The 25,634-nt window shown below is 36.6% G+C and overlaps 12 protein-coding genes across 12 annotated transcripts; 7 read left to right on the top strand and 5 right to left on the bottom strand.

Annotated features, from left to right (window-relative positions):
• Positions 1-1,019: 1,019 nt before the first annotated feature.
• PHYBLDRAFT_169715 (hypothetical protein) lies at positions 1,020-2,873 on the bottom strand (the record flags this gene model as incomplete). Its single annotated transcript, XM_018436143.1, has 4 exons — positions 1,020-1,143; positions 1,208-1,311; positions 1,799-2,007; positions 2,789-2,873. 4 exons carry the CDS (start codon positions 2,871-2,873, stop codon positions 1,020-1,022), a joined length of 522 nt encoding a protein of 173 aa, XP_018290627.1.
• Positions 2,874-2,983: 110 nt separating this feature from the next.
• On the top strand, positions 2,984-3,380 carry PHYBLDRAFT_169714 (Homeodomain-like DNA binding domain-containing transcription factor; the record flags this gene model as incomplete). Its single annotated transcript, XM_018436142.1, has 2 exons — positions 2,984-3,320; positions 3,349-3,380. 2 exons carry the CDS (start codon positions 2,984-2,986, stop codon positions 3,378-3,380), a joined length of 369 nt encoding a protein of 122 aa, XP_018290626.1.
• Positions 3,381-3,802: 422 nt separating this feature from the next.
• Positions 3,803-5,093, bottom strand: PHYBLDRAFT_146773 (hypothetical protein; the record flags this gene model as incomplete). Its single annotated transcript, XM_018431723.1, has 4 exons — positions 3,803-4,006; positions 4,219-4,361; positions 4,457-4,555; positions 4,637-5,093. The coding sequence occupies 4 exons, from the start codon at positions 5,091-5,093 to the stop codon at positions 3,803-3,805; spliced, it is 903 nt and encodes a 300-aa protein (XP_018290625.1).
• A 2,031-nt stretch (positions 5,094-7,124) lies between these two features.
• PHYBLDRAFT_146772 (hypothetical protein) lies at positions 7,125-7,634 on the top strand (the record flags this gene model as incomplete). Its single annotated transcript, XM_018431722.1, has 2 exons — positions 7,125-7,292; positions 7,332-7,634. The coding sequence occupies 2 exons, from the start codon at positions 7,125-7,127 to the stop codon at positions 7,632-7,634; spliced, it is 471 nt and encodes a 156-aa protein (XP_018290624.1).
• Positions 7,635-8,747: 1,113 nt separating this feature from the next.
• On the top strand, positions 8,748-11,779 carry PHYBLDRAFT_169711 (hypothetical protein; the record flags this gene model as incomplete). The annotated part of the gene is made up of 5 exons (XM_018436141.1): positions 8,748-8,889; positions 8,959-9,042; positions 9,123-9,239; positions 9,303-9,681; positions 10,351-11,779. 5 exons carry the CDS (start codon positions 8,748-8,750, stop codon positions 11,777-11,779), a joined length of 2,151 nt encoding a protein of 716 aa, XP_018290623.1.
• Positions 11,780-11,986: 207 nt separating this feature from the next.
• On the bottom strand, positions 11,987-13,259 carry PHYBLDRAFT_146770 (hypothetical protein; the record flags this gene model as incomplete). The annotated part of the gene is made up of 4 exons (XM_018431721.1): positions 11,987-12,139; positions 12,214-12,381; positions 12,446-12,751; positions 12,810-13,259. The coding sequence occupies 4 exons, from the start codon at positions 13,257-13,259 to the stop codon at positions 11,987-11,989; spliced, it is 1,077 nt and encodes a 358-aa protein (XP_018290622.1).
• Positions 13,260-13,454: 195 nt separating this feature from the next.
• PHYBLDRAFT_169709 (hypothetical protein) lies at positions 13,455-14,352 on the top strand (the record flags this gene model as incomplete). Its single annotated transcript, XM_018436140.1, has 5 exons — positions 13,455-13,536; positions 13,676-13,730; positions 14,035-14,124; positions 14,198-14,213; positions 14,260-14,352. The coding sequence occupies 5 exons, from the start codon at positions 13,455-13,457 to the stop codon at positions 14,350-14,352; spliced, it is 336 nt and encodes a 111-aa protein (XP_018290621.1).
• Positions 14,353-15,105: 753 nt separating this feature from the next.
• On the top strand, positions 15,106-17,396 carry PHYBLDRAFT_146769 (hypothetical protein; the record flags this gene model as incomplete). Its single annotated transcript, XM_018431720.1, has 5 exons — positions 15,106-15,224; positions 15,275-15,881; positions 15,963-16,816; positions 16,979-17,013; positions 17,080-17,396. The coding sequence occupies 5 exons, from the start codon at positions 15,106-15,108 to the stop codon at positions 17,394-17,396; spliced, it is 1,932 nt and encodes a 643-aa protein (XP_018290620.1).
• A 1,483-nt stretch (positions 17,397-18,879) lies between these two features.
• PHYBLDRAFT_169707 (hypothetical protein) lies at positions 18,880-20,418 on the top strand (the record flags this gene model as incomplete). Its single annotated transcript, XM_018436139.1, has 8 exons — positions 18,880-18,964; positions 19,071-19,125; positions 19,225-19,335; positions 19,706-19,760; positions 19,811-19,865; positions 19,926-19,969; positions 20,147-20,293; positions 20,353-20,418. The coding sequence occupies 8 exons, from the start codon at positions 18,880-18,882 to the stop codon at positions 20,416-20,418; spliced, it is 618 nt and encodes a 205-aa protein (XP_018290619.1).
• Positions 20,419-21,195: 777 nt separating this feature from the next.
• On the bottom strand, positions 21,196-22,704 carry PHYBLDRAFT_146768 (hypothetical protein; the record flags this gene model as incomplete). The annotated part of the gene is made up of 1 exon (XM_018431719.1): positions 21,196-22,704. One exon carries the CDS (start codon positions 22,702-22,704, stop codon positions 21,196-21,198), a length of 1,509 nt encoding a protein of 502 aa, XP_018290618.1.
• Positions 22,705-22,853: 149 nt separating this feature from the next.
• On the bottom strand, positions 22,854-23,375 carry PHYBLDRAFT_146767 (hypothetical protein; the record flags this gene model as incomplete). The annotated part of the gene is made up of 1 exon (XM_018431718.1): positions 22,854-23,375. The coding sequence occupies one exon, from the start codon at positions 23,373-23,375 to the stop codon at positions 22,854-22,856; it is 522 nt and encodes a 173-aa protein (XP_018290617.1).
• Positions 23,376-23,554: 179 nt separating this feature from the next.
• Positions 23,555-25,431, top strand: PHYBLDRAFT_146766 (hypothetical protein; the record flags this gene model as incomplete). Its single annotated transcript, XM_018431717.1, has 4 exons — positions 23,555-23,932; positions 24,086-24,394; positions 24,476-24,614; positions 24,674-25,431. 4 exons carry the CDS (start codon positions 23,555-23,557, stop codon positions 25,429-25,431), a joined length of 1,584 nt encoding a protein of 527 aa, XP_018290616.1.
• Positions 25,432-25,634: the final 203 nt, after the last annotated feature.

Here is a 25,634-nt window from a genome sequence, read left to right as displayed (position 1 = left end):
AAAGCAATTCTTTTCTTCAAATATAACTAAATAATAATTATTATTTCAGTTGTCATAGATACTAGCGTGTTTTTTCCTTCTGATGTATTCTCTTTACAATGGCCATCTGGATTAGTCCAGGTTAGTAACTATACTTCATGTCATCATCATATAAAATTATTCTGACTTTTCTCCTTCTTTTTTATAGACAATATCGCCAAAAATATTCCCTACAATTAAACAAGACCATCAACACGGTAATATTTTATTTTTTATTTACTTTTAATATGTATCTGACAGAATATAATTTTTATTACAGATGAATGTTCATCTGCCAAACACGCAATGAATCAAGAACCTCTATCTCTTGGCGCTATCATTGACATGGTAAGACTTCTTCTTTTATTCTCTTAATATGTATGATAGTATTATTTATACTGTATATTAATATATGTTTTTTACTAAAGGTTATATCAACTCTTGACAAGTACTATCTAGGTCTACAAATAAATTGACTTTCTTTGGGTACGTTCATTACATATTCTGTCACCCAATTCACTCAAACTAACTTCTCTATATTATTTTCATTGTTAAAGAAATTATACTTGACGCCATGCCTCGAACTCTCAAAGTTTTATTTTTATCTTCTTCAGTCATTATATTGTATGTATCCTCAAATTAATATATCACTCACAACATGTAAATATTTAAATACACATCTAACTTCTCTTCTATTATGTTAAATAGTATCTGTGCCAAAGATAACTACTGAATATGAGGGTTTACAAACATTATATATAAAGCACTGCTTGATTTGAGTCATATGAAGGATACCGGTGAAGACGGCCCAAGGCATATAATATTATTCCAATACTATCAACCTAGAATCATTCTATTTTTTCTAATAAATACAAAAATAAACTATAATTCAAACCAATAATAATTGAATATCAAGTAATTGGGGGAGCAGATAATCTATGACCTCATAATAAAGAGTGTTAATGATTGGCTTATAAGCAATAAAATGTCCATGATTCTAACTATTCACCCAGGGATAGTTCAACAATACACATGCGACGTAGTCCCTGATTATTAACCTTTAACATGGAAACAGATTGTATTACAGCAAAAAAACAAAGTTTGAAATAAAGTTTTCTTGGTACTCTATTATATACAAAGATATAAAATTACTATTGACCCCAACTTCACTAGTGCTATCGAACTTTACACTTGTAGATAGCAGGTCTGTGCACATGTAACCAGATCAGCTTTGGTACCAGTGGAAATAGGCAAAACCCCACTGTAAAATGCGGAATATTCACAATAGTATGCCTGAATTTCCCGGTGTGTATTTATTGTTATTTTTCCAGTGTGGGTGTTCAGGCTCGATGCAAAGCAGTCGATGTGGTGGGGTCTCCACAGTGAGTCCAAGTGCCGAAAGAACGTTAGACAAATACTCCACTCCAGCTGCTGAATCAAGCTGTGAGAGGGAGGGTCGGCAGGGTTCAAGGGCAAGGGAATGTACACCAGGCAGACATGGGTGCCAGTGACAAAGCATTGCTTCCACATGTCCGTGGCCAGATGCATGAGTTTGGCAGACTGGGTTCCTTCAAAATGATTGACATAGACAATCGTGGTCATGTTGTCACAGTAAACGCGAAAGGCTTTCCCTTGAAGGCATGGAAGCTTGGTGGCAAAGGCAATGGTCAGCAATTTGAGGTAGTTGATGTGCTTGATTTGTTGGTCTGTGGTCCATGTGCCAGACAGGACGGTGTTGTTGTACACGATGTGCCAACCGGTCTCTGAGGCGTTGGTGTACACTTCGACTTGAGGTACTTCTGGGAGGAATGAGTGTCCATTCCATGCCTTCAGCTGGTCGATCCACTACTGAAGTTCCTGCCAAGCCATGGAAGAGAGGTGTATCGGACTGGTCCATTGCAATCCGTAGTACAAGGCTTGGTTGCATATGGATATCAGTTGCTGGGTTTGCAGGCGCATGGGAAGGACTGCCAAAGTGGTTGCCTGGGCCTTGCTGATGAATGAAGAAAGCTGTCTCAAGGTGATTGTCAGGTTGTGGAGAAGGTGAGATGTTTCACTCCGAATATCTCTCAACTTGAAGCAAGGGATGATTAGTGTCATATCCTTGCTGTTGATCACAAATTATAGGTGCTCTATGGAGTTTGAGGGAGTTAGAGGAGATTTGGTCGCTTTGATCAAGAAATCTAGTGACTGTAATTTGTTCACTACTCACTGTGTGTGATGCAGGGACAGTGTTGGGAATCGGGCAATCACGATCAAGTCGTCAAGATAAGCTGACAGACAAATCCCCTGTTGCCATGCCCAACGAAGTACTGGGCAAACCATCTTCGTAAATACCAATAGGGACAAGGGCAGGCCAAACGGCAAAACGCGGAACTGGTAAATGAGACCTTTCCAGGAGAACTGAAGATACTTGCCAGAGAACTTGGCGATCAGAATGTGCAGAAAAGCGTCTTGCAGGTCAATGCTGGTGATGTAGTCGCCACACTGGATCAACTGGCAGACATGCTTGATGGATTCCATCTTGAAAGATTGTTTTGGAATGTACTGATTGGGTGGTTGTAGGTTGAGGACAGGCCGGAGGTTGCCTGTCTTCTTTGGAATTGTGAAGATGCGCAAACGAAACCCTGGTTCGTGTACTTCCTCAATGGCTTTCTTGCACAGAAGGGACATGATCTCCTGTTCGATCACATTGCTGTCTATCTGGTTGTGGTTCGTCAATGGTCCAGACAAGGAAATGGGTGGCAGATGAGTGAAAGGGATGTTGTACCCTTGTTCAACAGTCCATTGAACCCAATGTTTGTTTGTAAGGTTGGTCCATGCGTTGCGAAATATACTCGAGGGTAATAGGTCATTAGACGGTCACAGATTTTTTGATTTTTTGATTTTTTTTATGCGTTATCAAAATACTCTTTTCTTTGTAAAACCACTAAAAACTCTTAAACAAATAAAAGAAAAGCACAAAATGACTCCACCAACTTCAAGCATCACAAAACCCAAAAGACAAGAACTAGATGTGTTCATTAGGGGCCGAATTATAGGTCAATGGGAGAAGGACGCTACATATGGAGAAATCTCTAAAGCCCTTGACATTCTGAAGAGCACTGTTGGAAATGTAGTGAAAGCCTTCAGAGATAAAGGTGTTTCCAAGCCCTTGACCCATCTAGGAAGGGAACCAAAGGTTACAAAGAGAACACAATCTGCAATGGTGTGCTCATTTCGTAGTGAGCCATTTGTGTCAATTGCGGCTCAGCATCAGAGATTAGTCGATGTGGGAATCTCTATCTGCATGACTACATTCCGTAAGAACATGGAACTTCTTGGCTTTAGTTCTCACTCAGCAGCTCGCAAGCCAGGGTTGACCAAGAAACAGAAGGAAAACAAGCTAAAATGGTGTCTTGACAATGTGAATTAGACTGTTGAGCAGTGGAAGTCAGTTGTCTGGTCAAACGAGTCCAGATTCATGGTAGTTGACAAAAATGGAAGAGTCAGAGTCATCAGAAAGACTGGCGAGAGGTTTGACAAGAACCATATTGTTCAAACATACAAGTTTGGTAAGGGTTCCGTCATGATTTGGGGTTGTTTCTGGGGTGGGGGTCTTGGCCCCTTGGTAACATTGAAAGGAAATATCGATCAAGACAAGTACATGGACTGTTTGGCTCAGTACTTTCTTCCCTGATACAAGAAACTGTCCAGGGATAATAACAAACAGTTTTTGTTCCAAGAGGATGGTGCACCATACCACACAGACGCTTAAGCCACATGGTATAAAAAAGAGAGGTGTCTAATAGATAGCTTTGATTTTTGGGCTGCCCAGAGCCCAGATCTTAATCTTATTGAGTATATTTGGGCTCATCTTGCGAGGAAACTTCGCAAGAATAGAGTACAAATAACCAATGTGAAAGAACTTGAAGTGATAATCTACAAGACATGGTTGGAGATACCACTTCAAGTTCTGGAAACTTTGGTAACCAGTATGCCAGATAGGCTTAAAGAAGTAATCGAGAGAGGTGGTGACACAACTCATTACTAGAGCTCATATCTTTTCTCTTAAATATATATATAATAAACTATGTTTTCTCTAAGTTTTGCTTTATTCTGAGCACATTTTATTATCAACATTATTGAAAAGAAAATATCGTCTATAATATGCTTGAAAAATAATTTTGAAAATTAGAAGACCGTCCAATGACCTATTACACTTGAGTGTAGTTGAAGGCGCTCACCTACTGTGGTGTATTGGTTGTCTGAGACTTGGACAGCTGTGGGCGACTGTGAAAAACCTTCTTCAAGTCGTGGGGATGGGAAGATTGCTGGTAAGATGGGACTGTGATAGCAGAAGTCTGATCAGATTGAGTGGGTTTGTTGGTCTGGTTAGATTTGCTGGTGCGTTTTTCCTTTCTCATTCAAAAAGGTCGTGCGGCATTGTGCAAAGCACGCTGGAGCTTAGATTGTTCCACAATTTGTTGAGAGTTGAGAAGTGGTTTGGGCTCCAAGGCAGAGTTGGTGACAATTGGTGTGATAGGTAGATTGCCATCTCAGCAGATATTATCACTACGCATCTGGGTGACAACAGAGACAAGGTCTGATAGTAATTCATGTATAGTGTTGGCAAAACCCAACGCCTGTGTAATCTGGATAGATCCTTCCACAAGCACATCATGTGCAAACAGGTCAATGGGACGGGTGAGACCAGATAGGCAGAACTGAATATCAGCGAGTTGGGCATCAGTATGTTTGGTGTGAGGTCCCACACCACTGTAGTTGAGAACAGGGGCTTGGTACTGACGAAGTACATTTCGTGGGCAGTTAAGGAGGAATCGGTGGCGAGAGGCTTCGTCCAAGGGTTGCCTGAAGAAGTCGTGCTCCATCCCGGGAATGGCTTTAATAAGTTTGTGGAAGGGAGTGAGATCAGATGCGATAGGTCGTTTGACAATATGGCAGGTAGGTAGCATTGTGTCGTCTTCATCAGCAGAAGAACCATCAAGCACCACAGGAGGAGCAGCAGAGCGTGCTTCCAAAGCTTCCATGCGGGCAAGGAGAGCTTGTAAAGTGTCATGAATATCATTTGTCATAACTTGGATCTTTGATAAAGTTGAGTGGTTGAATACCAGGAGCGAAAGAAGAGATGATAAAGAATAGTATTATAGCAATAGCAAGCTTTTATTTAAAATTTTTGTCTCAATAAAAAATTGATGGTAACACAGCTAGAGTCTCTGGCAAATGAAGAATAATAATTAAACATCTTATTCTTGTACCTGATATTTTATTAGGGGGTTTCACTAGCTTTGGATGTTGACTGTTGGATATAGCAGTAGTTTAAGCACCAGCCAATAATAATAAGTACCAAAAAAAGACTGGTAAAACCCCCTAATGACCCTTGGTTGATATGTTTTTTCTTATATATGTCAAAATTCATATGTACAATACACTTGATTAGAGTACCCATAAATATAGTGCCTATGCCCAAATTCCTCACAAGTAAGTTAGACTTCTATAATTTAGTATCAAGATAACTACTTTTATATAGATTATTTATGTTTTATTTTTGACTTTGCTTCTATATGAACTTCGCCATCAATCGTACATAAAGTACAAAATTTACAAAATTTTGGCTAAGTCACGACATCTAGAGTATCAAACTATTTTTTTAGATGCTAGGATGCTCATTTTTCATTTTTTGAAGATTTGTTACAGCCAATCATTTTCCAAATTAAACTACCACTATATCCAACAGTCAACATTCAAAACTGGTGAAACCCCCTATTATGTACGATTATATTAATATCTATCACTTATACTGGGAATTTTGCTTATTAAAGTTTGTATATAAAGTAGAAATATGTAAGGCAGACGAATAAATTGACAAATTCTTGCTTTAAGTATTTCAAGATGTCAAAATGAGCAATTCTCAATTTCAACCCAAAAGCTTTTTTCCTCAGATTAAATCTACACATCTTAATTCTACTCAGGTTCTTCTAAGCCAATCATTTTACCATTGAAAACCCCACTTTACGAATCATAATCTGAATTTCTATCCAAAGAGATAATGAAACTCCCTATTATATTTCACCACGGCAGATTTTTTTGTGTAACAATTTTGTAATTCAGCCCGTGAGTTTATGTTACTATTTTGGGAATAGCTTTTTCATTGAAGTTTCAGATCCGAAAGAATCGCAAAATTGATAAATGGGATTGCAAAAAAAAATTGGCTGGTAAAATACGATTTTATTTATTTTTATGGGTTGAAAATATTGGGGGTAGATAATTTTAGGCTTCCCATACCTACCCTGCAGTAGCTGCTACTGTAGAGTAGGTATGCTTGCACTAGCAGCTAGAAATATTTAATAGCTATTCTGAAAATGTTTCCAGAAACAAAAGCGAGTAGAATTTTGAAAAACCCAATTGCATGTTTGAAAGCAAAAACCATATTAATGCTTTTAAAATAAAAGCAAAGAAGCTATTGGAAGAACAAGTTTCAAATCCGAGCAAAAATGTCAAACCTGCAAAAAAAAGAAAGGTCATTAGTACATGGACTTTTGATGAAGATTACTATGTTTTAGATGACTTACTATATATTAATTGAATCTAAAACAAAACAAAAACAAAAAAAAACAAAGCAAAAAAAAAGAAGACATATCTTTATGTTAGTATGGATAAAATCAGTATACAAACAAGATTCTCTACATACCTCTTTATGTCAAGAATTCACATGCCCTATTATACTTCAATTAGATTTTATTAATCAGAACTCGTAATAGAATCACATCATTAGCAATATCTTTTAAGATCTTAATCATGTGAGAGGATCAGAGTTGATCTGTAGTATAATTAGCTAGTGAGTAGCAAGATCAAGTGCTATTTGTTACCTGATCTTTAAAAAAATGAAAAAAGTTGTATGAAACAAAAAAAGGCACTCAATGTTTATTTTTTGTGTCAAGCTAAACTGTAACAAATTAATGAATTTCATTGGTTTTTGAAGACCATTATACGCTTATTACTGGTTACATGAATAATACTTTTCATTGGTTCCTGAAAGAAATCGACTTGTTGTTTCAAGATGCAGAAATAAATAAATATATGGTGGTCGTCTATACTCTTTTATCATGTTAGACAATACATTACATCACGAAAGCTCTGTGATGCAGCATATTATTAATTACCCAAAAAATTCTAGGGTGGTAGTTTCTGCTCCCAAAGGACCAGGTCAACACAATTTTGTCTTTGACGATATCAGAAAGACCTGCTCACTTTGTGGAAAAGATTTCGATTGCGTATGGAATCTATGACGCCACCTTACCAAATATCATAAGTTAGCAACTCATATTGCTAACGATATTAGCCCTCAATATGCCGATAGAAGCCTAGTGTCAGAAAGACAGACCACAAACACTGCCGAGCCAGCCACCTCTGATCACAATGACGATTCCGTTAACGAAGACCTACATGTTAAATCCGATTTGGAGGATGACAACAGCAGCAATGTTGACGACATGAACAGTGATGGTGATGATAATGTTTGCGAGATTGAACTCAATGCCGGTGAAAGTATTATCAAGATGGATGAGGACACCAGCCCCTTTGAAAGTCCAAGTCCAGGCAACTGTTGTAAATGAGTATTGACTACTGCTGTAATTGAGAATAAGTCTTAAGGAAATAATATAAGGCCTCAGCTATTCCAGTCAAAGGTGTCTACCGATTACTTTATTATTTAACACACAGGTTTGGCATGCATGATAGTGATTATATTTCATATGATGATATCACCATAATATGGGATACATCAGTGGATTATTATAAGCATAATTATAACTCATAAACACATTTACTTTCGATGTTAATACTTCATTGGGACTACACACATTTATATAATTAATCATACATTAATTATCCCAAGATCACGTTGCTCTGATTAAGGCTCAGATAGGATCGATTACCTGACCCCAGTCATATAATTTTCCTAATCCAAAACAATATAAATAGCAGTAGTAGTTCAGTGTAGGAACCTCGTCAAACTTTGATACAAAATCTTTCTCAATAAACAAAACCTACACAAGTTCTCACAAATCTTCATTCCTAATCTCAAATCTTCAATTCTTCCTCTTAAAAACTTCTTCAACTTCAACCACCACAACAGCAACGACCTACACTGGAAAAATAGGGTAATTTCATCTATGGCGTAGGGTACTATTATTTGTGGAGTGGTAGCTTAAATTTCCATCACTTTTGTCTTTTTTATTTTCGACGGCGATGATAATGCTCGGTCTGTTTTATTGGATAAAAAAACGAGTTTACTCTTTTTTGTAAAAAATGTCTGCGAGATTTCTTTTTGGGACTTGTAGCCATGTCGCAGAGTCAATAGTTGTAGGAAACTTAAACCAAATGATATCTTTTGAGTGAGATAATAAAGCTTTTTATTGTTGTAATATTTATTTATAAGTATGATGAGGTTAATGGTCGTGATATTACTACAAATATTTTTGTTGTATATGCTCTACAGCCAATAAAATGTACATGACGACATGTTTTAACAAAAGCGTGTATTATTGTATTTTAGAATGAGGCAATCAATTACTGTTTAGAGAACTGCCCATTTTAACAACCGGAATAAACTATGTCATTTTGGAAGCTGGTATAATTTGGAAAGATATATATTAAATTGTGTTCCTGAACAATTTTCTATTCTTGTCAATTCTAAAGACTTAAAAAATAAAACACACGCACACAATATGTCAAACAACAACAACAATTCAGAATGCAAGTGCTCTAAATGCTCTTCCAATAGCATGGGATTTGTTTTGGTGTCTACCCAAACACTCAGAAGACATGCACAACAGGATATCGTGAGACAATATCAGTCAGGATCTTCTTGTAAGTTCAAATTTAAGAAAATTATTATTGAGACAATTTTAATTAAATATTTATTTTCATATAATATAGCCTCAGTTATAGAAGTAATGTCGAATGACAATGACATGGAGATTGACTTTGAATACAATGTTGATGCCGAAGATCAAGTTGAAGGTATGCATAGTATTTTTATTAAAGTTTTATAATCATTTATAATATCTAATAATTTGATTCTTTTTTACCTAACAAAACAGCCGAAGACTTACCTCTTTTTGGCATTGATTCCTTGTTTGATTCTGAAAGCGAAGATGAGGGTGTCATTGAAGCAACCATTTTGGATATTTCTGACGATGAATCTGATGATGTTAGAGGTTAGTACAAAAAGCACATATAAATCAATAAAGTCAACAAGTATTGATTTTTTTTTCAAATAGAGCACTTTTCTTCATCCAATATGCCAGTCGATCCTACTCATGCTTTCATTGCTTCTTTTGCTGCCTTCTTCATATCCAAATATGTTGTCAATTCTGGTGGTGCTGTTCTGTTAAAGTTTCTTAACGAAGTATTGGCACACTTTGGACAGTCTTTCCGTCTTCCCCTCAGTATAAGCGGTGTCAACTCTATGACCGGTCTCAGCGACGTGACTCGAGGTGTCCAGCGGTTTGTTGCATGTGGCGATTGTAACAAAGTATACGAAGAGTCCGATGTTGTTCCAGAGTGCTGTAATTTCGAGAGACTCTCTGGTAGAGAATGTGGAAACGCTCTTTTCTTTGCAACATCAAGAGCCTTGACTATCCCCAAAAAGATCTACATGTATAACTCCATAATCAAAACATTGTCTATCCTTTTTTGCCGCCCTGGATTCGAAGACACCATCAACCATTGGAGAATCAGAGTGCAAGTTCCAGGCATGATGTTTGACATTTACGACGGTACGAAGTGGAACAGTCTGAAGGATAGCAATGGTTTACCGTTTGTGAATCATGAGCGCTCCATAATGCTTACCATGAACATCGATTGGTTTCAACCTTTCGATGGGGTCACTTACTCCTGTGGTGCGATATACCTTTGCATCAACAACTTGCCAAGATCGGAACGGTACAAGAAGGAGAATGTTGTTCTCGTTGGTCTCATGCCAGGGCCCAAGGAAGCAAAGACAAGTGAGATCAATCACTACCTCCGTCCCCTTGTCGCGGAACTCAACCAGTTGTATGGCGGTGTGGTGATGCCTACCGTACAGTGCCCATCTGGTGCTCTTGTCCGTGCTGCCCTTCTTCTTGTTGCCTGCGACATTCCTGCTGCCCGTAAGACTTGTGGGTTCACCTCTCATTCAAGCACATGTGCATGCAATAAGTGCAACCGACAGTTCCCTCGCCTTCCAGACTCCAATGCTGTGGACTACTCTGGGTTCGTGTTTTCTGAGTGGGTGCCTCGCACTGATGCCGAAAACCGCCGTGATGCTGAGTTGTGGAGAATGGCCAGCAGTGATGCACAGAGAAAGAGATTGGAGAGGGAAAATGGTGTCCGATGGTCAGAATTGCATGACCTGGTTTACTTTAACCTCGTGGAGTGCACTGTCATCGATCCGATGCACAACCTGTACCTCGGAACAGCAAAGAGGATAATGGAGAAATGGAGATCTTCAGGTCTCATCACAGATGCACACTTGGCCGAAATGCAGTTGGATGCTGACAAGCTTGTACTGCCAGAGGACTACACGCCATTAGGGACAAAGATCGGGCGTGGCTTCCCATTCATGAAGGCCGACGAGTGGAAGTCTTGGTGCTTGGTGTACTCTCCTGTTCTCCTGCGTGGTCGTCTACCTGAAGCTCATCTCGGTAACTGGACAACGTTTGTCAATGCATGCCAGTACCTCTCAATGCCAAGCATATCCATGGCTCACCTTGATGAAGCCCATCAATCTTTGGAGGCTTTCTGCAGAGAGTGCGAGAAGTTGTATAAAGCCCCATTCCTTTCGCCAAACATGCATCTCCATCTTCATCTGCGAGAGACTGTACTGAACTTTGGCCCGGTTTATGGCTATTGGCTTTTTAGTTTCGAAAGATGCAATGGTATCTTGAAAAACTATGCGACAAATAGAAAAGACGGGTTTGAGGGAACCTATATGAAGAAGTATCTTGAAGAAGCATACCAGGGAGATCTTATTCGCCAAACTTTGCCAATAATTCGACCTGAGCATTCGGCGATCATCCTTGAGCTCACTGCATCCACTGCCAATTCCATAGCCACTTCCACTTCCACTGCCACCTCAATCCAATTCGATATCAATGCTTTTCTTGATTCTCCTGAGATCAACTTTGATATCGTCAAGGGAAACGAGCCTTTGCCCCCTTCCGCACTTCCTTTAGCTCTAAAGGGGGAGATTTCCATGGATGAATCCGAGTATGAGCATTTGTTGGAATACTATCGCGAGACATACGATGATCAAACTCTTGTTCATTATCGTCAGGCTGGTCATTCCGATAATTTTGTTAACAATCGGATACAGAAGTTTGAATCAATCAATCTTCTTGGGCAAATCTACAAGAGCAAAACGAAGAATCAGCGTGGGTCGTTCATGCAAGCCTTGTTTGAGACAAGTGATGGTAGAAGTACCAAGCCATACGCGGGCCAAATTCAGTACCTCTTTGTCAATACTGCTGTAAACTCGTTTGCTGGTCATGCGAGCCAGCATGTATTTGCATATGTACGATGGTACAAGGAAGTTTTACTTCAGCCCAGAGCAGGAGAAGGAGTTGAGGTGAATGAGGTGGGGTTCGAAGATGACAGCATGAACAGCATTCTCCCAGTGCATAGAATCTGCTATCCAGTCGCAGTAGGCGAGCACCTTGGTCTAGAAGGCGAAGTTCAGATGTGTGTAGTTCCTTTGCCACGAAAAATATATATTTAGATTCAAATACAAAAATAAAACACGTATAAAAAAGAAATATTAATTAATACAGACTAATATATATAGCTGCACGTTTATTTTTTATTATTTCTATAAATTTTTGTTTGTACTTGGCATGCTATACATGCATCTGTATACATCATGCTAATCCGTAAACATAAACAAGTAGAAAAAAGACTCTAAAATAGTTGGCAAGAAAAAAATGATTTATTTTGAAAAGCACCAATCTGGTAAAGTGACTGCCAAATTCTCGGGAATGCTCACTTCTTTCTCATAAGGGATGCGCTTTTTCAAGCTTTCTGAATTTTTCTTCAAACGGATAACAGTAAGTTCATCAATAGTACTAATAAACGTCTGGAGCTGGTTTAAAGAATAAACAGTATTAATAAAGTATTATTATTTTCTTTAAAACATAAATAGATGTTTAACATTACCTCATCAGTTCTCCAGCTGGGACGATATGCCCGCACTTTGTTATCTCCATCCGACTCGCCATCAGACATCACGTCAATAGAAAGAATATTTCCGCAATCATATCGATTCATGCCCTCATGAATAGCCTCTGTGTATGTCTGGTACGTGATAATACGACGGTCAAGAAGCTACCAAAGAGTATTGTATTAAAACATTAAATCAATAGTAAATTAACTTTATTTTAAAACTTACGGTCTTCTTTCTGTTGCGTCTTCTTCCAGCTTTATTTCTAACCATAATCTTCTCTGCTGAGGTCCGGAAGACTCGCACTTGATTTTGGTAGTGATTCTTTATTATATTCATAATGACACTCTTTGACACATTTGTGCAACATCTTTGAGGTCTCAGGTACTTGAAGAGAGCCAGTGCAAGTGTCTTGTTGTACTTGTCGCCATACGTGCCAGTCATTGACCATGCTGATCTATTATTATTCTCAGCAACTTTGAGCGGGTCTGTGCTAACAAAGTTCGGTTTCTTGATGTAACTATTGATAAGTTGCTATAAAAACAGTATTAGATATATTAATCAGTAATGTTATTATTATCAATTTACTTACAGAAATCAAGGGATGATGTTTCGCTCCAAGGTCAAGATCATCATCCATGGAAGAAGAAGAATCCGCTGGTACAGCAGAAGGCATCACGGAATTTTGGCTGGTCATTGCCTTTTTTATTTCAGCATTTTCAGTCATGAGCTGAAGGACCGAGTTCTTCAAAAATTCATTTGTCTTGTTGGACAAATCCAGGCCATTCTTCAAATGAGTTATTGCATCAGTCACTCCTTTTGCATTTTCTTGCAAGGATTGCATCGACACATTGTTGGCTGCCAACAAGGTAAGGACGTGATCCATTGGGGTCACAGCGACTTGAACTTCAGGGGCTGTGTCAACTGCTACTTCTGGAGTTGGTGTATCAATTGGAGCAACAACACCTGCAATTGTGCTATTAAGAACAGCATTCATGCGTAGGTTGGGTCGGCGGGGAGCAGTAGGAATACGCTTTGTCATTTTCTGTTAATAAAATAAATATTAATAATTTTCAACTAATATTGTACAATTCACTACACTTGTTATATCATATTTAAAATTCACATACTAGTAAAGAGGATAAGCGGTGCAGATTAACTCTCTACCTTTCATTTGATATTTAAGCACATCTCCCAACCGCTTGATCCACATTTAGACAACTTCTTTTCTAACTCAATGAGGCACAAAGTAGTATTTCAAGATGACGGTGGTCATCTTCTTTTGGAGTATTACTTTTTACAGCCCGCATTTTGTCAGGGTCAAACTGGATTTTAAGACAAGTCTTTTTTTTTTCCTTTTTTTTTCTTTTAACAACATTTATTATTGATATTTTCTTTGTTTCTCTTTTGCTTATGTTTTTACAATTTCACTTACAATTTTCTTTCTTTCTTTTATAGCTCGATACCAAATATGTGTCTCTTTGTTTGACTATACTCTGTCTGATATATCAAGGTAAGATATCATTATCTTACAGATCTTTGTTACTCATCATATTGTTTGTCTAGCCATTGCTACTCATTTCCATTGAGTCTCATCATCTCTTAATCGAACATGATGGTAAGTTTTTTTCTTAAAAAAAATTCAAATTATTCTTTTGTCTTCCTCATAGATATATATTTATTTTTATTATGATTTATTAGTTATGTCTAATATTATGCACGAAGACGTATAATCAGTAATATTTGGTAAGTTAACTACAATATATTTAATAAATACGCCTTTACTACGCACAATATTAATAATTATTCATTTTTAGAATGTATCTCTATTCAAAGACTACTGGTATTGTCTTGATAATTCTGAAGAACATGTTTATATCAATTTTATGTCAAGTCTTCTCCGCCTTGTAAGTATTTATGAAGAAATTTCAATTTAAATCATTTATTAATTCTTCTTTTCTATTAATCATTTTTTAATAGCATTCCCGCTATTAAAGTATGTATTCCATGTCTACTCCCGGAAGGCTTTAAATTATATATAGCGAGCAAGAAGTATTAGCGATTATAATAGCTATAGTATCAAAACTGTCGCGAAATTAGGATTTTTATCTAGAAAAGATTTTCCTATCAAATAAAACAAAATTGAACAAAAAATGTATAACCCAATGTTTTTCCAAAAAATAAATAAATAAAAGTAAAATAAATAAACAAACCAAAGAGGCTTGTTTATAAAAATCTACCCATGCTTTGTTTCTCTTTTCCATTGTAAAAAAACCTAGTTTCATTGCTTTTGTGTGTATAAAAAACCTAGTTTCATCACTTTGAGCACGTATAAAAAACCAACTATCATCATTTCTTTATATTGTAAAAAACCTACAATCATCTCTTTGATAGTTTTTAAAGCATTTCTGCAGCCAATAAAAAAACCCGGTAAAAATAATAATATGGGACGCTAGCTCTTTATAGACCTCAAAATATAACACATAAAGAGGTAGACTCGATAGGAGTAAAGCGTAACTACAATATTTATTCAGTTTCCATAGTTTGCGGACTGACAATCGTTCTACATTGGGTTTTCGTGTACCCGTTGTTATGATGATACGCATCAGCACCATAGATGATATCGTACCATTGCTCAAAATGATATATCACAAAAATTGTGATGATATCGGCTCAATCATCTACATTTTTGGTACATTTGATCCAGATGAAATTACCCTATTTTTCCAGTGCTATACATGCATATAAGAAATAGTATGTAGTCTTCTGCATCCAATACCAGCTCATCGTTGGATGAAGATCTTGATTTACTGAGAGAAGCAACTGGATCGCATATGACATGGAACCAGTATACATCAGATACCCACCCGTTCCCTGATCTCTAGTCTATGGTACTGCTTGCCTTTGTTGATGGTGATAATGACATGGTATCTCGCAGGATCTTGAAAAAGAACCTGTTTACCATAAGTCTTGTCCTTAAGCTTCATGAGGAAGCTATCCGAAAGAAGTCCCCATTCAAGTTACCTCATTGGATGCCCTCTTAAACTATCAGACCAGGAAAAAGTTCAAGATTCCTGTATTTCCATCCACAAAAGTCGATATCCAGTTGCCGGAAAACAATACCATGTCTGCTTATATCAACCTGCCTTCAGACCATGTCCGGTTTCTTGCTGCCAACCCCAAGAAAGCAAGAAACATATTTTCCCTCCCTGACCGCACTCCTAACCAGTCCATTTGTCTACAACAAGGCGAAAAGTGGAGAACACATTGGTATGATCAACAACCTATACTCACCCACAACGGTGTAGATTTTTGGTCTGGTGATATTGTTAACTTTATGAATGGTTCTACTCCAGCCCGTTTCCTAGTAGAATCATTTCATACCATGGATAACTCAGCCGTTTTTGTTCAAGACGACATGGTTTATATTCTGGAAGATGGTCAGTTCATTGGCATCAAAGTTGAATCTACTAGCATAAAGCTTGAAACTCTTCTTGGTTTTGACTCAACCTCTGTTGATGTTGCCCTATGCTATAGCGTCTCACCTGAGAAAGTCTTTCATTTGATTGCCAGCCACAAGTCCTTGCTGGAAGAGCCTCATTTTTTAAAACAACACGTACTAGACGAAACTGGAAAGCCAATCGATCTAAAGTTGTTTTACAAGGTGAGGATATCGCCTATTATACTCTTCACCGACGACACCTCCAGAAACCAATCAAAGCAATATAACCCATACGAAAGCTAGTCAATGAAGTTTGCTGCTCTCTTCTACAAAGAGAGGTCTTCAATTGAAAACATCCACTTTCTCTCTGCTATTCCCAAGAAAAAGGTGGCAAGTGGGATATCCTTGTTGCCTAAAATCGTTGAAGATTTTAAAAGGCTCGAAAACGGACTGGTGATGTTCTCTGCCAAAGACAACGAAAACGTTTTAGTAGCATCACCACTCCTTTGGATCGAGGCAGACACTCCATGCCATTCTGAACTATGTGGTTTGTGCGTGCCAACAAGTCTGTACCCATGCCACAAATGTTATGTTCGTTTACAAAGATCCATGCCCAACCTCCAAAGCTCTTTGTATTATACTGGTAGACATACAGCAAGAACAAAGGCACACTATCTTGCTGCTGCGTCTACATCAGGATGTGGATTGACTATTCTAGATGCTCCTTTGACTGGAAATGCTCTGACAGCAAGCGACCTATGCTTTGCAAATAGGGCAACAGATGCATTGTTGGAACTACAGTCATTCGATTCATTGACAGATACTTCAGTTGAAGTTCTGCATAACATACTTCTTGGAGTTGCTAAGTATCTAGTCAATGATTTGATAAAGGTTGTACTAAAGAAAAATCCTAACCAAATGGCTAGATTGTCCAAAGCCCTCAAGGATTATGAAAACTCTCAAGGAATGTCAAGAAAGTTCACTCCAGAGTTACGACATTGTGGCTCATTCCTTGGGAGGGATTACAAAGTTCTTCTGCAAATTCTACCCGCTATCTTAGTTACAGAATTTGCAAATGATAGTATACTGTCTCTAATAACTCCATCTTTTGTCCATCTTGGCCGTCTTTGCTCCTTGGTGTTTGTTAGAGCAGTAAGGTATGATTATAATATGTACATTGACGAAGTTGAAAAGACAGTTACAAGCCTTATCTAAGAACTGCATTATTATGACATTACCTGTGAAATCGAAGGACATAATCCATATTCCTCGAAGCCCAAGGTTCACCTGCTCACACATCTGCCCGACTATCTATAAAGATTTGGAACTGCTCTACACTACGAGACCAAAAAAGGTGAGCAGTTTAACAAACACATCTGTGAACACCTAATACATACCAATAGGTTAAATATCTCAACAGATGTATATCTCAAGTTTGCCAAGCAATCTGCAATGAGACACAGTATTGATGGTGGCTCATGGATGAGCAAATACAAAATGACAGAGAAGTATGGTAATTCCACGGCAGAATTTCTTAAAGAAAACTTTAATGACAATGTTAAGAATATCCTGTTTGGTGGATCAAGAGACTTTGCTGATAATAACGACACTGATGACATTACAGCAAAAGCACTCCGTGACAATACCTTTGCGGTGTTCATGCTCAAGGAGAGTAGAGACCAACATGCCCATCCATTTATTGGAAAGGTCCCCTCTTTGAGAGTAGAACACTATTGAGTTGAGAGTAGTCCCCACGCTCAAGTTAACAACTACCTCCTCACGCAAAGGGTTTCCAATGATGCATCTACTCCACTCGATCAGCTGAAGATTATATGTAAGCTTAATATACACACAGAATTTGACAACAAGCTTGTCATCAATCTCAGTAAATTTGGCTCCTACTAGTTCTTTGTTTCCTTGTTTTCGAATCGACAATATTGATTTTTTTTTTATCTTTATTAATAAAAAAAATTATTCAATAAAAAAAATTGTGATTTTCACCAAGTCATTTTTCGGTTTTGCCAAAATATTGAGAGAGTCCATTTATGGATACTTGTCCTTTTAAAATTGTCTTATGTAGTTGACAAGTCTCATAAAATGGGTCAAATTCGATATCCCAATTAATCTGAGTTATATAGACTAATCAAAATGTATATGAGTAAAATATTTCCAAATTTGATATCTAAAATCTCCCATGGTGTTAAGTCTGCTATTACAGATATTTTAGATTTTATTATAGGATGTTTTTTTTACAGTGGTGCGATGTTAGATATACCAGTATCTTTGGGTATTTACCTATTACCAGCTTTTGTTTGGTAGTCTTTTCATAATTGAGGTCAACACCCAAGATTCTATAGTTCATGCAAGTTTACTAGTATATATATCTCTTTGAGCATTTGCTTGGTGTCTGCTATATTTGTCTAGTCTTTTCATAGTCAAGGCTACTAATTGAGATTCTGCTGCTCATCTAGGGTAAAAGGTATATATGCGTTTTTTTTAATAGTTAATCATTGCTTGTTGAAATTGTCTAATAATTTTACAGTCAACGCTGATGATCAAGTTTCTGCTATTCATCAAGGTAATAGGCGTACACCCTCCTTTGAATATCTTTCTGTCATCTATCATATTTATCTAGTCATATCATAGTTCACATCAAGATTCAAGATTTTAGTCTCCACCCAGGTTCATAGACATTCAAGTATAATTGTTCTTTTAGGACTGCCGGCTGCTATTGCCTATTGCTTTTAATATATAGGTCAAGGGATAAATTTCCTACTCTCAACCATGAGCCACACATATCACCGTTTATTTTGAATATTTATTTATTATCAATTACATTTGATTAGTATTTTAAATTCGAGTCTAATGATTAAGCTTCAGCTTTCCAGGAAGGGTTGAAGATATCCATGTATCTTTGATTTTTTTTAATATCGACTGAATTTCTCTGGCGTTTGCACATTCAAGTCCATTGATCAAGTCTTTGATCATTATCAAGTTTCCACTCAACATTATTGGGTAAAGGTATATAAGATTCTTAGATTACTTTTTTACAGCCAATGACATTTATTAAGCGTTTTTAGAGTCCTGGTCAACGATCAAGATCCTGCTATTAATTCAATGTCTTAGATATATAAGTGTATTTTAATATTATTTTACTACTGATTCTATCTATTTAATCTTTTTTTTTCCTTTTTCTTTTTTACATTCTATGCTAGCCCTCATGGCTCTAGTCTCCATCAAGGCTTATAGACATACAAGGTTTTTTTTATTGGAATATGTTCTTACTATCAGTTTTAATCTTTCTAGTAATTTCACAGTTCACACCAATGATTATGTGCCCGATTTCCATCCAGGGCTACAAGCATACATCTTTATTATACCATTTACTTATAACCTGTTTTATATGTCCAGAATCTTCACAGCTCATGTCAACAGTCACGGTTTTGACCTACATCTCCAACCATAGGTATATATATATTCCTGAGAATTTACTTACTATTAGGTATATTTTTCCAGTGTTTTCATAGTAAAGACCAACAATTAATATTCTGACATTTTCTTACAGTCATAGACATACAAGTCTCTTTGAGCCTTTAGTTACTTTAAGCTGTATATTCCCATACTTTTTACGGCAAAGATCAGCAATCAAGGTTTCACTCTCCATAAAAATCCTCAGGTATACAAAGCTCTTTAAATATTTTCTTACTATCAATTAGATTATTCTAGTGTTTACACAGTCAAATCCAAACTATAAAGCCTCTGTTGCCCGTCCAGGTTCTCCAGTATATATATATATATATTGAGCATCTACTTACTGGTTGTTGTTTTTAGTTATCTTGACATAGTCAAAACCAACGATTAAGGTTCTACCATATATCCAGGGTATGAGATACACATGTCTCGTTTAGTATTTAGCTATCAACTATTATTTTGTCTAGCTTTTTTTTTATATTTTAAGCCAATGATCAAGTTTTGAATATTTATTCATAATCACAGATATATATTTCTTTTTGAACATATACTTATTGTTGGCTTTCTTTTTTTAGTCTATTTACCACCAGGGCGAACGATCAATATTCCGCTGCCCATTTTGGGCTATATGTATACATGACTCTTTAAGCAGTTAATACTTGTCGCTTTTATTTGTCTAGTCTTTTAATCGCCAAGTCCAAAATTTATGGCTCTGCTCTACATCATGGGCCGTAGGTATACAAGTCTCTTTGTGAATCTATTCACTGATGGTTATAAATACTTATAATTTCACAGTTGGTGTCAAAGATCATTGTCTAACTCTTATTCATATGTTACAGGTATACATTGTTTAGTTGCCTATTTTTCTTTGAATGATGCTTGTATTTGCTTATTTTTTTTTCTCTTCGTAGTTTAGGTCAATTATCATGGTTCTATTCTTTATTAAGGATTAAAGACATAGGAGGGGTTTTTAAAATTTTCTCACTGAAAATTGTATTTACTAATTTTTTTTACAGCTGATACCAGGTATCAGTATTCTACTCTCTATTGTGGGCCACAGCTATATTTGTCTTTTTTCATTTGTCTTTTTTCATTTGTCTTTTTTTACTATTTCGACCGCAAAATCCAATGCTAAAAAACTCAGTCTCTATCAAGGGTTACAGGTATACCAGTTTCTTTGAATATATTACTACAAATTATTTTTGTATATTATTTTAAACAGACAAGCCCAATAATCAAGATTTCGGGCTCGCATATCATATATCTGCATATGTATTTGTTTCAATAACTATTTTATACTGTTTCCATAGGACCTTACAGTCATATTTAATGCTAAACATTAAAACTTTAGTTTTAGGTATGGATTCTAGGTATACAACAATTTTTGATCACTCAGTACTACTTGCTTTATATAAGAAGTATATGTGTAGTTAAAGCTAAATAATTTGAGCTGGTTAAAGATATAAAAGGCTTTTGAGAAATTCACTGACACCTATATCTTTGAAAGTCTATATTTCCTGGTATGTCATAAATATTTAACCAAAATAGTGACTGTCAATATTTTTTCTTGTTTTTAAATTGTTTGTTTGAAACAAAGATTCTATATTCCCTGAAAGCGCGTTTTTTTATTTACACATATTGCTATTAAACATGTCTACTGTCAATATTACACTAACAAATGAAAACATTTACACTCTTCCAACAATTTCAGAAGTATTGGAGTGCTCATCTATTCCCGGAGTAATGACACTTAGACTCAACTGTACTATTAGAGTTAGAACATCTGAGTGGAAAGAATGCCTTGTAGAACTTGGTGAATCCTGTGCAGTGAAATGAACTATTTGTAACTCCAACAAATGACGTACTGATATCACTGCTGAAGAAGCCAAAAACGTATCTCCTTATTTTATCCTACGGAGAGTTTGAATTTTGAAAATCCGTTGAGGTAGTAACAGGTTTTACTTTTGGTAAATTCAATTAGAATTGTATTTGTTTATATCAATCAGAAATATTTTTTCTTGTACTTTTAAGATCTTTTAATGATATATATTTATTATTTTTATTATTATCTCTGAGTATTCAAGTTTCTAAAATATGAAGGGTTCTCACTTCTATATTCATCCATCAACCTCAAAGTATCTGCGAGTGCTCTTTTTATAAGATCTGCCTTTGTTTGATCTAAGCCAGGAATTGTCTTCAAAGTTTGAAGATCTTCAAAGCCGTGATGCATCGTTGCAGAATAAGCTGCAATTTCGTCAAAGACATATACACCTCTATCTTCAGCAGTACCTCCACTCTCTAATTCCTCCTCTACTTCTTCCTCAACTTCGTTCTCGTTTGCATTTACAGCGTCTTGTCGGTTCAATACCACTCCTGCTATCTCCCGTTGCTCGATGAAGCTGAATTTTGCCCCACAGTTACGCTTCAACAAATGTGAATGCTTGCATGGGATCTGGCGGGTCAGAAAGTTCGGGCAGGTGCAGCTTTGTATCAAGTCATTTGATATATTGACGGTATACCACTTATCTTCTGTTACGAAAGATCTTATTTGCCACTCACCATTATAATCATCCATGCTGTTACCAGTCTTACCCAAAGGGTTGAGAATCATGGAAGGGAGCATGTCATTTTGGATTTTTGAAGCAACAAAAGAATTTCTTGCTAACTCATTATCAATGGGACCCATCTTATCATTGTTGAAGTGAATACGCTCAACCTCTTGTTCAAAATAGAACTCCACATCATTTGTCAAGATAAAAATCAGTCGATCCAATCTTCTGATGCGTGCACGACCAAAGTAGATTGTCTTGAGTTGATTGTGCCATGATTCTACATAGTTGTTTGTCACATATCTCTGATGTTGTTGGCTAACATACGGGCGCCCCCATCTTCGCAACAATTCTTCGTTCTCGGTCCATTTCTTAAAATATTTCAAAAACTGAGGTTGATCCTGAACCATCAGTTTAAAATCTTCAATTGCTCTTAGGAACACGTCTTCGTTGGACTCGATGAGAATGTGTCTCAGGTAGTTCTTCAGTGCAGTCTTATAATTCCCAAGTTGTTCTGATGTATAAGAGGCATTAAGTTTAATCTTGCTGTCAAGGTTGTGCTGCCAAGTGCGAAGAACATGAAAATCACAGTAGTGAATTGTAGCATGAGGTAATGCTTCTTTGATTGCATTAACCTCCATAATGCTACAGTCAATGGTAATATTCATTGGTATGAAGCTGCTTTTGATGCGAAGGTGGTCAAGCCAAAGTTTGATGGGTATGGCTGTCTGGTTGTTTGTCACCATGTATGCAACAGGGAATCCCTTTCCTGTTTGAGGATGGCGAGTGACCAAAGTATATAATACTTCGTTGCTTCTGGACGAAATGGAATGGGTGGCATCGAGACAAAAAGATTGCGAGATTCTCATGATTGAAACTTGCATTGGTGATTGAAATCCAAAGGCAAATTGTTTTTTACCGTCATTATAAACAGAAAGATTGATTTCAAAAATGCAATAGTTTTGTTCTGCTAGCTTTACATTTAACCAGATGGAAATAGATGCATTTTCATCAGAAGCAAACATATATAACAAAGTAGTCATCTATTTTATATACGAGTATTTATTTGATATATAAATATTAATTTAATACGAAAGCTCTGTTATATTCATTGACAAACCTTTCTCATTCTGTTGTAAATTTCTTCATAATTAGGCTTTCTAACGCCAACTCCCTAACTATCAATCTGTCTAAGAACTGAAATTCTTGTACTTCTACAGCTGCTGCCACTTTTCAACTGATCTTCAATAATCTTTATGGCTTCAGAAGGCAAAGGAAGAGTTCTGACTTCGTCCCAGTCTCCAGGAACATGGTTTACATGTGCCCTTGTTTGGCAAAATGTAACAACATTGGGGTTGTCGAGATGCTGTATGATTTTTAAGGCAGCTGTACAAGAGCATGCCTTCATATCTTTCTGGGCAAGACGTAATTGGCGGTTTGTTATATATTGGCCAGCACGGTGGCATTTTTTAGTCTCTCCAAAAACTAAACCTTTTCCAGAATATTTATGCTTTTTATTCCATTTTGTTGAGCATAAGACATTGATTCGCTCCAGACACTTTTCCCATTCACTAGCTTTTACTAATATTGTCGAATTCAAAGGAAGCATCTTGATTCCTTCCAAAGGCGAGTTGATCAAGACTTGTTGAACGGTGGAAATATCATAAATAGTGTTGTTTATATTGTTGTTAGACATAATTGAAGTTTGTTTTTAAGAAAGAGGGAAGTGATTATTTGTTGAAAAAAAATGCCATGTGTGGGATGCAAAAGCCACTGTCTGTCATTAAAGTTAGAAAGCCACAGGACTAAATTAAATACTAATTCAAACTCTCCGTAGGATAAAATAAGGAGATACCCAAAAACAGTGGCATTAAGATGTGCTTCTCACAGGAGTACTCGTGTCATCGTTCAGGAACTTATGAATCTAAGGCAGAGATGCGAGTAGTTCAAAAGAGAACTAAGAAAAATAAGTGTCCTGCTCTTCTTTGCATCAGAGAATTCTTTAAGATACCTGAGTGGTATGAGATAACCTTGACTAAAGATCATGCTGATCATACTCCTGGTGATATCCGTGAGGATATTTGTACTCTTCCTCTTGCCAAAATGTATCTGTATGAACTGTCTCAGCAATTAGAGCAATCATCTAAATCTGCCAGCCAGATACGTATTGACATGTTGAGAGCTATTGATAGATATGAAAGAAGTTCTGATCGTAAGGTCAAGTATTATGATATTTGGAACTTGATGAACAAGGTAAATAAACCCCATTTATTTCAAATAATATTTTATTTAACCAATTGTTTATAGATAAACAAGAGATTGTATCATTTTGACAAAGATCAAATGGTTTCTTTTTTGATATGGATAAATGAGAAGCTTCCTGCAATGAATTTTTCGATTTTTAAGGGCAATATGAGTTACTCTCCCAACACAAATGTATTTGCTTACAGTTTTAGGTCACCAACACAGCAGATTAAAATGAGAAATGCCGTTTCCTTTTGTTTGGATGCTACAAATGCTATCTCTGACAAAATTGATAAGATTTTGTATACCCTTCTTGTTCGTGACAAAGAAATTAATAGAGGATGGCCTGTTGCTTTCATGGTAACAAATGACCGGGGTGTTGGCCCTATTGTACAGTGGCTACAGTTTTTGAAGTCTTCCCTTTTGCTGATCAATCCTCAGCAAATTATTATTGATTGCTGCTCTGCAGAAGTATATGCAATCCAGACCACTTTCCCTTCCACACAGATTCAATTCTGCATCTTTCACATCACTCAAGCATGAAACAAAAAGCTGTCTGACTCTGTTAAGATTCAAGATGCTTTGCCTTCTGAGGCTCGTCTTCTTTGTGGTGAAATGATGAGATATCTTCAAGATATTGTGTATGAAGACGATCTGGACCAGTTCCATCAAAAACTTGTGGAATTCAAAAGTGAATTCAGTGTCCAAGAATTATTCTTAGACTACTTAAAAAAAATTGGTGCACTGAAGAAAAGTTTAAGATCTGGAGCCGTGCTTATCATGAACGGCAATTCTCTCATATGCTCACAAACAACTATATTGAATCGTGGCATAATCAGCTTAAAACCGTGTTCATGAAGAGGTCAAGAAATAAGAGATTAGACAAACTTGTCTTTATCTTGGTACATGATGTTGAGTACTATCTAACACAAAAGTACGAAAGAGTTATGTCAAACAATGGAGCAATGAGCTCTTTTACTAGACAGCAAAGTATCAGAGAGATGGAAGCAGAAGAAGTTGATGATGATGCAAGAGAGACAATGATTGTTGCTTCAGTATCAGCAGAAAACAGTAGCTGGCAAGTGCAGTCAGTTGTTGATGAGAACACAGCATATGTAGTTGAGGTTACAGATAGGCTGATAATGAAATGTACCTGTTTCGATTTTGAAAGAAGACAAAAACCATGCAAGCATATGTATTTGTTAAAAATGCACATTGCCTTTTCTTTGCACTTCTCAACCACTCCTTTAAACCCTACCTATGAACACAATGTCATCCCAATCCCTCAATCCATCACCACAAATAATTGCTCCTCCCTTTTCTTCGATCAGTGCATTCAAACAAATCAAACACTGCATCAATCACATCAAGACCTTGCCACATTAGCACAGTATACAACAGATGATGAAGCAAAGCATATATATGACATACAGCAGCAATTACTTCGTTCCATTCAATTCTTAAAAGATAAATATGAAGTATATTTTCGTCGATCAAATAATCAATAAAAATATAATTATTTCTCTTTTTTTTAAAAAAAAACCTTCTGTAAATTGAAACAATTTTCAAAGTGACTTAGTAAATTATGAAAGTTCTTATTTTCTGGTATGTAAACCTCATTTTCGGTTAAATATTTATGACATATCAGGAAATATAGACGTTCTTTGGTATAGTGGGCAGGTTGGTAGAAAAATAAAGTGAATCAAATATA

The sequence above is a fragment of the Phycomyces blakesleeanus genome (genome assembly GCF_001638985.1).
Source record: "Phycomyces blakesleeanus NRRL 1555(-) unplaced genomic scaffold PHYBLscaffold_13, whole genome shotgun sequence".
Classification (NCBI taxonomy): domain Eukaryota; kingdom Fungi; phylum Mucoromycota; class Mucoromycetes; order Mucorales; family Phycomycetaceae; genus Phycomyces; species Phycomyces blakesleeanus.
Note: the sequence above shows the minus strand (reverse complement) of the source record. Positions and strands in the feature narration are given on the sequence as shown.